Below are 13,215 nucleotides of genomic sequence, written 5' to 3'. Positions count from 1 at the left end.
TGTTCTCCTGGCGTGGCCTAGGACTGTTGGTCATCATATGAAAATCTGTGAATGGGGAGTGCTCCAGGAACCTGTTAGCTGACCATCTGCACCCATATCTTCAGAAAGTCTTCCCCAACTGCAGTGCTGTCTTTCAGTAAGGACAACACTCTGCGTTATCGAGCTCAGATCACTAGGGGTTGATTGGAGAAACATGACAATGTATTCTCCACACTGCTTTGACCCCAAACTCACCAGACTGTAACCCTTTTGAACATGATTGGGAAGTGCTGTGAAATTGTCTCCCATTCATCCACAACATGTGCACTAACTGATGGAGCTGTCATGGTGGGCAATGGTCCACTTGAGTATGGAGGATGTTTGGCACCTTGTGGGATCTGTTTCCTGACGTCTGAAAGCCATCATCGCCCAAAAAGGTGGACGAGTTCGTGTTCCTAATGCAGTGATCATTCAGTGTGTATATAGACAACTATTACATTGAAAAAAAATGCATATAGATATATAAATCAGGCCCTAACCTGGAATGAATTGAAAGAGTTACACACCAGAGCTAAAGGGGGTTTAAGGGTGCATTCACACGAACGTATATCGTCTCGGTTTTCACGCCGAGTTGATATAAGTCGTCCTCGTGTGCAGGGGGGTGAGAGGATGGAAGAGCCAGGAGCAGGAACTGAGCTCCCGCCCCCTCTCTGCCTCCTCTCCGCCCCTCTGCACTATTTGCAATGGGGAGAGTCGGGACAGGGGCGGGGCTAATTCTTAGCCCCGCCCCACCCCCTCTAATTGTAACTAGTGCAGAGGGGTGGAGAGGAGGCAGAGAGGGGGCGGGAGCTCAGTTCCTGCTTCTGGCTCTTCCAACCCCCCCCCCCCCCCCCGCAGAGAGAGACAACGTATATCGGCTCGGCGTGAAAACCGAGCCGATATGCGTTCGTGTGAATGCACCCTAAAGAGGACATCCTTATTTGTGAGAATAATAAGATTGTATTATCAAGAATCATTACAGAAAACATTTATCTCCCTTCTTACATAAGGGCAAATTAGTATTACCTCACAGTTTTTTTTACCTTTTACTTTCCTCTGGATCAACGTAACCAAAGACTAATTGGTTCAACTTCGTGCACCTTTGGATAATCTGCAGTGGAAGATTTTCACCACCGATTTCATTCATTCATTGCAGTGAGTGAATTTTATGGTGAAAATGCATACATAGATTTTGGTTGGATTTAGGGCTCATGTTCACGACTGTGTTTTTATCTCGTGTTACGCGTGCGTTGCGTGATACGTGGTGAGTGGAGTCAATGACAATCAATGGGCTTTCAATGATCCATGCACACCGGTGTGTGGACACTGCGTATCTATATGCAAAATAAATAACTTGCAGCATGCTCTGTTTATCTGCATATGTACACAGGATGAACCCTATACATTATTATAGGCTGTGTATCATATGCTGTCCATACGCAATACCTTCTTGTCTATGGGCAGCGTTTTCATATGCATTCTTGCTCAGAAACAGCGAGGAATTAAAAAGAGAAGAAAGGTCATACTGCGCATGTCCGTGTGTGAGATACATGGGTATGCGCAGTGCCATACGCAGCCATGTGCGGTCTCTGCTGGCAGAGCATATGGTTATAAAATGGGTAAAATGCTGTATTTTATGCATATGCCTGTTGGCATGAGCCCTTAGTCTGTAATGTGTGATCGTGCCCTAGTTACTTCTGTTGTGGTGGAAGCCCAGTATATATCTATATGGATCGGTGGGCCTTGGCAGTAGACAGTTGTCAATTTAACATTCTGTATACATATTTGCTTTGTGTCTTGCTACAAATATAATGTTCTTACAGTTATGCAATAGGTACTTCCGCTCATATGAAAATATCTGTTTTATAACTCTGCTGACATGGGGAAGCCAACATGAAACTTCTGTTCTCAAAACGCTGACAAGATAATATATAGTATAAACACGTTACATTTTCCATCTGTTTTGCAACTTTGGAAGACAGTATAACTCAGACATGGACAACCGCAGTCTGAAACAGCTACCGCAGAAATTACCCAAGCAATTTTACTGGAAACGTATGCAAATAACATGGGAGGTCTATGCTATTACTAACTCATGATGTCACAGCCAATCATATCGAAGGAACCACACGTGGGCCTAAGACAACCCAGTCATTTCATCCACCACCTGATGGCCAATCACAGATGACCGGAGGATGGAAGAATTGCAAGATGCTTATCCAATAATTAAACAATACGTTGTATCTATGTAATCTTTTGACCTGCCCAGATGTTAAACTCTTAAAAGAGGCTACACGCCCAACATTAAAGTTAGAATTGAGGAAGCTATACATGCTGAACCTCGTGTCAGTGTGAAAACTTCTTATGCGCATTATCAATTCAGAATTAATATGGAAGGGTGTAAACATTCCAAATTGAGTAAGCCGTGGTTCCGCAAAGGAATTCTACGACAGTGGCACCCCAGATGGGACTGTGATCGATAGGCTCCGACGAAATCGGACACAAGGCACGGACATAGACAACCTTGGACTTAGCGGGCCCACCAAATACACGGTAAGATAAATTAATTATCTATACCTGTGTGGCTAACTCCGGGCTTGCCTATGTGCCGTGCCAGGCCGATAGATTTGGAGCCGCACGACGACAGGTACTTCTTTAAGTCTCGATCACGTGATAAGAACCTGTCATATGATAAAAAGGAATGTTTACATGCCTGTTGTTTTGAGAGTACTGGTCGAGTGGCGAGGTCAGTAGCTGCCTTAAGGGGGGGGGGGGTTGACCCTGCGCAGGTGTCCCGATTACTCGGGTCAGGTTTGGTTACAAAACCTAAGAGTAAGGGACCTGTGAGGGTAGTTTGTCTGAGGTGTTCCTGCTCTGGTCCGGTTTGGTTACAAAGCCTAAGGGTCAGGAAGCCGTCAAACGTCTGGGCAGGTATCGCTACTTCGGTAAAGTCTGGTAAAAGGCTTCCGAAGAAAGGGAACTGACAGACCGGATCCCGAGGGGCAGTAAGACTAAAACCAGCCGTACCGGTACTCTGTCTATTTGTTTGTCTAATTGTGTGGGTATACCACCCATCTCTTGCCCAAATTGCCAAAAAGGATTGTTATTGATGAAAAGTACCCTCGGATGGGAGATCTGTAGTCAGAATAATCCCTACCCCGCCCACCGCTGTGGTTACGGTCCACTGTTTGAGGATGGTGGTCCACAAATATTTGTTTATCGTTTAAATGTCCACGAGTAGATCCCTCCGTCTGAGGGTAGATTAATAAACTGTGTAGCGACAGAAATGCTAGAGACTCTAGGGCTGGACATACTGTGTCCGGCGTCTGAGGAGACTTTTATAATCATGAATCTGGCAGCCATGATTGAAATTGAAAGGCAACAAACATTATACTGAGGTCTATTCTTACACCCTCCAGAAAAGTGTGGAAGGGGTGGAGTTATCATTGATTAATCAAGCAATCTTTCTGTGTGTTTAAAACGTCCTACCTGTCCTTTATATAAAGTTAGTGTGCTTGTCTGTTGTGTAGAGCTAATCCTGCTGACTTGTTATATAGGAATAGTTTGTTTGTCTGTCATATAGAAGTAGTATCAGTCCTGCTCAACTGTAAGAAGAGATTGTTGGCAATGAGAACGCATTGGCTGGGTTATAGCCAAGATTAATGCACCGTACACAGCGGCTCGCTGTGGGTTTGGACTTTGTAGGTTGCATGTTCATTATTGGATCCCTTCTAGTAAGACAGACTACTAGACTGTGTTGCTGTTGAATTGTTAAAAGTTGAAAGTATAGGCTTGTGCCCGTAAGTGAATGTATAAAAAGGGTTAACTGAATGTGTTTAGGGAAAAAAAAAAAAAAAAAAGGCTGCTTACTTCATTTAAAAAGAGGAAGTGCCATAACTCTGAATAGAAGCGGAGCAATTCATGTGCTGTACTAGAAGTACATACATTCCTGTGCTGTAATAAATAACTACTGTTGGATGTTAAAACTACTGCGGATGGCTTGTTATGTAATCTAATCCTTGATATACATCCGTCACACAAATGTAAAAGGTTATATGCCACTCACATCCTGAGGGGGCTCTTAAGAATACAAACTGTAACAGACTGCGTAGCCCATCATGCCCACAAGAAAATACATCTATGTTTGCCAAGTCCCCAATTCAATTGTAACCACATACAATGTTAGGTGGTCACCGCTGTGACAGTAAAGTTACAACATAATATATGTAATTTATGCATTAGACGTTAGAATTTCCCTGAGTGTCAGAAAGAGGAAGAGAAGGTGGGCTGAAATGGCGTCTGTATCAGCACACGCCAAAGACACCAGCGTTCAATATAACAGTTTAGTAAATAGAGAGAATTGCAGTACATTACCAATCAGATGGAGATGCCCGGCATCTAAGACTGCATCTGCCCAGTCGCCGGAAGTCTCGGACAAAAACTGTTGTAAAAGTAAAAATTAGCCACGTTCTCCCTTGTAATCCTGTCGCTAGGCTGTCACGGGAGTGAGGCTGTCACGGGAGCGAGAGATTTTAAAAAGAGGAAGTTACTAGCCCTGACAACGTCCCAGCACCAGTAAAGTACATTCGCAGACAATATAAAATAAATAAATAAACTACAGGGAGTAAGAGAAACTGTAGAGAAGCCAAGGAATAGGAAACAAGCAGGTAACGATAAGGCCAGGTATCCACAGGAGGAACGGGGCAGATTGACCCGTAATTTGTAAAATGTAAATTGTGTGGTGCATAAGACTTTATCTTTATTGGGTTGTGATGTGTATCCAAGGACTGCCAACCTTGAATGAGAGAATAAGGAAGTAAGGGATTAGCCTGATTCAGGGGGGTGGAGCTAGATGATGCAAGAACATGTCTCTTATCCAAGGAGGGGGTAAGAATCATAGATAGCCAGAAGAAAAAGTTTTCCACGGTTCCTGACAAATTATGGGACACCCACAAGACAGGCATAGGGAAATTGAATATACCCACCATGATAATATATACGAGACCCAGATACACACCCCTGGGTCAAACAGTATCCCCCTAGTTAAAAAAAGAAAAAGAAAAAAAAGGGGTGAAGGGTCAGCCACACATGTTAGGTGCTGTGTGCTGATGCTTTGGAAAAACTGCCAACCGGCCACAATTTCACTGTTAATTTCTCTTGCAGAAGGCTGTAAGGCCTGGAGGCCTCCAAAGACTAACCAAGTTCTGCAGGCCATACCTGTACATACACTGTTGCCAAATTCCGCACCTTTCTGGGCCTTGTTTCATACTGCCACCCATACGACAGTATTGACACAAAAGCACGGAGGACAACCACAGCCATGAGGTTAGATCCAGTGATTCGAGGAGCTCCCTCATCTGCTTGTGCGGTGGCAGCAGTACAGGCAATGGTTGACAAATCTTCTAAGTTGATATTGGACTACCCCCTAGTGGTCCACACCCCAAATGACACCCAGAACATACTCATGCAAGTGCAACCCAAGCACTTATCTCTGGCCTATTAGATCCGGCTACAATGTGCTCTTTCCATGCCTCCCCCAATATTTCTTCCCAATGTTGTAATACCTTGAATCCGGCTACTCTTCTTTTAATCAGGTATTCCGGTTCAAACGGGGGAGGGGAGGCATAGGTGATCTGAGTATGACAGATCAGCTATTTTTTTTTAAGTTTTTTAAGATTCTGTGCAACAAAAATTCTGACAAAAACTGTTATTAGAATACACTGTTAATGATGCATATTTTGAGTTTTCTTTTGTAGATGGTACCAGGGTGAGGATTGATGACTCCAAACCAGATATGCAGAGGTCACATAACAAGATGTCCTAAACGCAGAAGCTCTTCCTCCGCATGTCTCAGGGCAAGAAGCGGAACCGGAGGCCCTCACTGAGGCGTGTGGAGTGGTAGAAGGTAAGTCGGCAACTCTTTACACTGACTCCTGGAGTGCATTTGGCATAGCTCATGATATGGCCCAATATGGAAGGCCAGACAGCTTGTTATCTCAGTAGGACAGCCAATTAAGAATGGTGCAGCGGTGCAGAGTCTCATGGAAACCCTACTACTACTACCTGGCAATGGAGAATTCACACCGATTTCTACAACGGAGAAGCGAGAGATGACACCCTCGCCGACAACACAGCAAAGGCAGCGGCCCTCAAGCCGTGGAAGAAAGAAGAATAGATACTGGCAGCATGAGTCAGTGATAAAAACTTTGGACTTTGATAAAAAACTTTGGACTTGATAAAAACTTTGATAAAAACTTTGGACTTTGATATGTCAAGGACTTTACAGTTACAAGTCAACGAGGAAGGAAAGCAGATGGGCTAAAAGACGGGAGCGACAGAACAGGACGGCGTATGGCGAACAATCAACAGTACTTGCCTACAGAGGTCCCTGTCCCCCATGATAGCCCAACTGGTACACAGAATCAAAAGCAGCGATGACGTCGACACTGAACAAGAATGGGTGACGCCTGGGTTCTCTGTAGCTGCTGCATCATTTGTCCAGTTAGCATGATCTTTGCCATATGCGAGTCCGGACAGAAGTAAGGTGGCCATATAACACTTGCCTTGACCACTCTACCCATTTCAGAGATTGCCAATTTGACCACATTCAGCTCACATCTGTTGGGGAGTATGAACATGTGCTTGTTGTTGCTTGAGTCTTTTTCAGGTTGGAGGCCCACCCTGATACTAAGGTAAATGAGCAGATAACCACACAGAAGCTCATGAATGAGGTAATCTGCAGATACAGGGTACCGGAAGTGAATGAGGTAAACGAAGGTACACACTTCATAGGTGAAATAATGTGACATCATGTCTGGGAAGTAATTGGACAGGGGAGTGTGCCTTAGTAAAGCCCTTATGTTCCTCCACATCCTGTCAGACAGCATTGAGGATAATGAGGTTACCCCCCATAGTTACTCTATCTTGATCCAACTCTGCTGTGTTCTGTAGTTATCCTGTCATGTTGGTCTACCCTTGTTTTCTGCATAGGTACGACGGCTCTTTCCAGTCTTGTCACTAGGTAGTGTAGGGACAGGGTAGGCGGCCTGGACTTGTTCACCATCAGGACTATCTCCAGGAGGGACATTGGTGTGGGTGAAGATCAGGGAATCCCAATCCGTGCGTACCTGTGCACACTACTAGTATTGTAACAGCACATTAGAGTGAGAAGAGAGGCTCCTGGTGATAGTTTTGACCCACACATGTACGTTGACGTCATAAGACAGCCAAGGGGGGTACCTGACGAGTTTTTAAAAATTTCCTGATTTATTATGGTAAATAAAATGTTGACCAGATTAATTATGTTTATTACAATTAAAAGTGATTTATAAGTTATACTAGAAACGCCTTATAGGGACTAGTCGACCAATAGGACCTACCTCGACTATGACTTTTCAAAATAGAATGGCACTAGGTACGATTTTAGCAAAAAAAAGGGAGTGTCTGTAAGATGATAGGGGAGACTTGTACCTACATTCCAGACAACACGTGACCCGCGGGTAAAGACGCAGTTGCCATTAAGAAGCTGACCGCACTAACTAAAAAGAGCTAACCTTAGTCTGTTTTCCTCAGTTAGGTACCTAACAGGAGAAGGGAAAAATATATAAAATAAGTTTTGAAACATTGTGTATTTAGAACACTGTGATAGGTTTTCGCTAAGATTTTGCTTTATTTTATCTACAGTGCACTCTGCTTATGTCCACGCAACATACCGGTGTTACAACGCCCGTGGTCCTGTTACCTTGCCGCCTCTGGAAAAGGGAAGTGGGAATAATCACCTTGTAACTCTTTCCAGATTGATATTTATGATCATGCACTTACTAATGAGACAGGGGTTTAGTCATATTGATCAGTAATTAGATAGTTCTGATTTTGCACTCTTGTTGATGAATCGAAGTAACGTCAAGAAGGCGGGGTTCTATACAAGTTATGCAGTGTTTACCTGAAATAGTAAAAGTCGCACCTCTCCTAACCTAATTATATTTGTCACCTTTATAGTCATCCTAATTTCTGTTTGTCGTTGCATACAGTGTATTCCGACCCTGATGACTGCCTGGTCCACCTGTCCCACTACGATGTCCAACAAAAAGCCCACTATCAGCGCAAACGTCGTCATCATGGATCCAGAATGTGATGATGTCGAACCATCCTATACCCCCATGACAGCAATAGCTCCAGTGTACAACACAATGCGAGTCTAGGGTCAGCGGTGGGGGTGGGACGGAGCAGGGCGAGTTTAGTGAAACAGATAGTTTCAAGGGGGGTCTGTGGTGGAAGCCCAGTATATATCTATATGGATCGGTGGGCCTTGGCAGTAGACAGTTGTCAATTTAACATTCTGTATACATATTTGCTTTGTGTCTTGCTACAAATATAATGTTCTTACAGTTATGCAATAGGTACTTCCGCTCATATGAAAATATCTGTTTTATAACTCTGCTGACATGGGGAAGCCAACATGAAACTTCTGTTCTCAAAACGCTGACAAGATAATATATAGTATAAACACGTTACATTTTCCATCTGTTTTGCAACTTTGGAAGACAGTATAACTCAGACATGGACAACCGCAGTCTGAAACAGCTACCGCAGAAATTACCCAAGCAATTTTACTGGAAACGTATGCAAATAACATGGGAGGTCTATGCTATTACTAACTCATGATGTCACAGCCAATCATATCGAAGGAACCACACGTGGGCCTAAGACAACCCAGTCATTTCATCCACCACCTGATGGCCAATCACAGATGACCGGAGGATGGAAGAATTGCAAGATGCTTATCCAATAATTAAACAATACGTTGTATCTATGTAATCTTTTGACCTGCCCAGATGTTAAACTCTTAAAAGAGGCTACACGCCCAACATTAAAGTTAGAATTGAGGAAGCTATACATGCTGAACCTCGTGTCAGTGTGAAAACTTCTTATGCGCATTATCAATTCAGAATTAATATGGAAGGGTGTAAACATTCCAAATTGAGTAAGCCGTGGTTCCGCAAAGGAATTCTACGACACTGTATGATTACATTATCAGGATCCAGTACTTCTTTATATCATTATGTTCTGGAGCGGAGGATTCAGAATTTTAGTCCGTCCTTCAGTTAAAAATCTCATGCAAAAAACTTTGGTGAACTTTCCTGATATTTTATGAACCGAGCCATTGTTATAGTTGCAATTCTTTGTGCTTTATTTAAAATATATGATCGAGGAGTGTATAAATGTGTAGATCCTTGTGCAGACAGATATTTGGTACAAGAGGTTAGGTAACATGCATATACAGTATTTGTCTTCATGGACAGATGATTTAAAAAAAAAAAAATATATATATAACATTTTTTCAAATTAGTACAAGTCACCCATTGCACACAACGGAGGAAGCCATTTAACATCCAAAGATTCTATAAAGCTGCCCAGGTCACAATGAACAAGCCGTATTAATGGGGCAAAATACACTGTAGTGTATGCGCCAGTAAGCTGCGGCTTTTTTGGGTGCAAATCAGTTTAGACAAATTTATTGCTGATTTGCACCAAAAAGAACACAGGTTATGACTCTATCTCTGCTTTTTAAAAGCAGTGTGGTTTTTGGACAGGTTTAAGAATTGTGACTTTTTAAAAAGTTGCTAAATTTATGGCAGTCTTACCCCAGTAGGTAAATGGCATAAAAATTGAGTCCACATCTCTAGACCTTTTAAAAGTGCGATAACTTTTTCAACATTTTTAGATATTTGATAAATTTGGCATATTTTGCACTGGAGAGGAAAATAAAGCATGCCAGAAAAGTGCTATTATGTTTGCTGTATCCTGCAGCCCTCATGCTTTGTTGGCATGTGAGATATACACCTCCATTATCAAATGTTGCATATTAAACTACAGCATGAAAAAAAAAGCACATTAGAAAACTGGCATGAAAAATTACCTTGACGATAAAGTTCCCACACTTTGTGTGAAACTCTTAAGACTTCTGGGAAATATATTTAGTTCTTATGAAATTAAATCTCCATTGTGTGGTCCTGGTTCTTTACTATTAGCGAGCGCTGTTAACCCTCGTACAATAGCGCTACTTGCAAGTGCACCCTGGAAGTTATCGGAAAACAAATGCGTACACTAGCAGCAGCCGCAGCTTGCGCACATGTGATGGCACCCTTAGAATATTGGTGTGCATGAATGAATTCCTGCATTTAGAGTCATGGCTATAAAATGCTAGATAATAGTAAATTGTTTTCTATTAGTATTTGGCTATAGTAAAATGTTAAAAACACCCATTGGTTTCCAAAATTATTACTCAAATCTTTATTTTATTTCAGAAAATAGAGAATTAAAGGTCTTTACTTTGGTACCACTAACATCCAATAAATTAGAGAACCATTGGTCCCACTTGGTCTCTATTGTCAAAACTTGGTTTACAAGCATGTGCTGTATACTGCTGCTTTTTGGCTGATGGTTTGTAAGAGACTTCTGACTTCTTCTTCCAAAGCCATTAGCGCATTGGCTTTTTCTTCCAATATTCTTTGGTTATCTTCATAAGACCTTTCTAAATCTGCAGAAAAAAATGCATAAAGTTAGATTTTTTATGTACAGTAAAATATAAATCAATATCTTAAAGGGAATCTGTCACCATACAGTATATACATTAATCTACCTGAAGGCAGCATGGGTAACTTGTGTTTTAGCTCCCATACTTTGTATAAAATCACTGTAGTCATGCTAGGGCTTATTTTCGGGGTAGGTCTTATTTTAAATAAGGGTATCTGTGAGCACATTCAATCCTATTTACCAGAGTCATAGGTAACAGCACTTTCCCCCCGTGCTTATAAATCATGGAAAATCAGCGAAAATAACATTGCAAATGAATCAATCACATTTCTTCCACAAAACAGCTGTTTGCGTCACCTAAATGGTGAACTGGGCTTAAAAAAAAAAAATCTTGGCCCACATGAAGCAAATCTAAGGCTACTCTCATACAGCATATTTGCCTCCCCATCTTGGGTTTCCGTCTTCTATGCAGAAAACTACATAGGAATGAAAACTGGGACAGAACCGTAGGGTTTAATATTTGAGATAGAGACCACTTTGGTCTCCGTTTTACGAGATTACTATCCCTGTCAGTCTTTATAGCTAAATATGAAAGTGTTGTCCACTAAGGTGTGATGTGAAATGAGCCGAATATTCTATAGGCCTTTCCACAGACAATGGAATAAAGAAATAGCACTTCCATATTAAGAAGCATGTATATAATCCAATACCATGAAATAACCCCAGTTAGTTCATGATCTATGGAATTGCATCTCCGAAACGTTAAAGTGTCATTTCAATCACAGCACTTTATCCTTCATCCACAGGTGATAACCCCACAGATCCTGAGATTTCGGCCCCAGCAGTCCTACTGAAGTGAATGGAGTGGAGGTGTACATGCATTGCTGCAACTGCCCATACTTGGAGACGTGTAAGGGCTGAAATCTCAGAATCGATCAGCAATTAATCGCTTATCTTGTTGACAGGGTATAACCTATTTTAAATGGTAAAAAGTGAGTAATGTTAGAATTTTTTTCCTACCTTTTAGCTGGTTAAGTTTCTTGTTTGCCTTTGATAGCAAGGCTTTTGCTTCATTCTGAAGTTGCTCTGCTTTCCTTCTAGCTTCTGACGAATCCTCAGCTTTTTTTGCTATGATGTCTTCAACTTTCTTATATTTGTTACTGAGTTCATCATCAAGAACCTGCAATATTGGAAATCACCATTAGAGGACATCAGCATTCCACTGTTTGATGCATTGCATTATCATTAATAGGCAGACCACATGAACTTGTAATGCAATGACATTGCCACTTAAAAGTTCTGGATTGTCACGGCTTCTTTAAGTAATTTTCTTATCTATGTCTGCTCCCTTTTGTTTTTCCATGTTCCTACTCTGTCTGTCTGTTCCCCTCACTGCAAGGTAGCCTAGTGGTGGAGCAGTGATGAGACAGCTGGTATGATGCAGTTGGTGAGAGGTGTTTGGTACCGAGTGTGCTCTCATCAGTGATTGCATAAGTCTGCCTGCAGTACATCATTCTAAAACATTTTACAAAATTTGACATAGCTCGGAAAAATGATCTTCAGTGGGTCCACAAAGGAGTGATAGATTTAATTGGAGCAAGTTCAGAAAAGAGCTACCAAGATGGTGAGCAGTCTGCAAATTATTTCCTATGAGGAACGGTTAAAGGATCTGGGAATGTTTAGCTTGCAAAAAAGAAGGCTGAGAGGAGACTTAATAGCGGTCTACAAATATCTGAAGGGCTGTCACAGTGTAGAGGGATCAGCCCTATTTGTATTTGCACAAGGAAAGACTAGAAGCAATAGGATGAAACTAAAAGGGAGGAGACACAAATTAGATATTAGAAAAAACTTTTTGACTGTAAGGGTGCATTCACACGAACGTATATCGGCTCGGTTTTCACGCCGAGCCGATATACGTTGTCTCTCTCTCCAGGGGGGGGGGGGAGGATGGAAGAGCCAGAAGCAGGAACTGAGCTCCCGCCCCCTCTCTGCCTCCTCTCCGCCCCTCTGCCCTATTAGCAATGAGAGGAGGTGGGATGGGGGTGGGGCTAAGGTCTGAGCATTAGCCCCGCCCCCACCCCACCTCTCCCTATTGCAAATAGTGCAGAGGGGCGGAGAGGAGACAGAGGGGGCGGGAGCTCAGTTCCTGCTCCTGGCTCTTCCATCCTCCCCCCCCTGCACGAGGACGACGTATATCGGCTCGGCGAGAAAACCGAGCCGATATACGTTCGTGTGAATTCACCCTAAGGGTGATCAATGAGTGGAACAAGTTACCACAGGAGGTGGCGAGTTCTCCTTCAATGGAAGTCATCAAACAAAGACTGGACAGACGTCTGTCTCGGATGATTTACCATATCCTGCACTGAGCAGGGAGTTGGACCCGATGACCCTGGAGGTCCCTTCCAACTATGATAATTTTTTTGCTCAGTTACCCTCATGATATGTGCCATGAGTATCTCCTAATTCTCTAGTGTCAACAGGCAGCACAAAATGGGTTAATATTCCTCATGAACCCAGCTAGAACAATGTATTTTCCTTTACAGGCTTTTTTATATATATTTTCTCTCATGCTCTGGAATCTCTAGAAGGTACTCCGTACTTGTTCCCCCTATGGTGGATAGGCATTATGGTTATTTCTCTTGCCGTCAGAAGAGCTAATTG

At 42.5% G+C, this 13,215-nt stretch overlaps 1 protein-coding gene across 1 annotated transcript in view; it reads right to left on the bottom strand.

Annotated features, from left to right (window-relative positions):
• Positions 1-9,181: 9,181 nt before the first annotated feature.
• Positions 9,182-13,215, bottom strand: part of LAMB1 (laminin subunit beta 1) — an 83,404-nt gene continuing 79,370 nt past the window's right edge. The window contains exons 33-34 of the mRNA XM_066591918.1: positions 11,575-11,734; positions 9,182-10,558 (exon numbers count right to left, since the gene is read on the bottom strand). Of these exons, the coding sequence (XP_066448015.1) occupies positions 10,422-10,558; positions 11,575-11,734 (297 nt within the window). The 3' untranslated portion in view covers positions 9,182-10,421. The remainder of the gene's footprint in view (positions 10,559-11,574; positions 11,735-13,215) is intronic.

Source organism: Eleutherodactylus coqui, chromosome 2, assembly GCF_035609145.1.
Source record: "Eleutherodactylus coqui strain aEleCoq1 chromosome 2, aEleCoq1.hap1, whole genome shotgun sequence".
NCBI lineage: Eukaryota > Metazoa > Chordata > Amphibia > Anura > Eleutherodactylidae > Eleutherodactylus > Eleutherodactylus coqui.
Note: the sequence above shows the minus strand (reverse complement) of the source record. Positions and strands in the feature narration are given on the sequence as shown.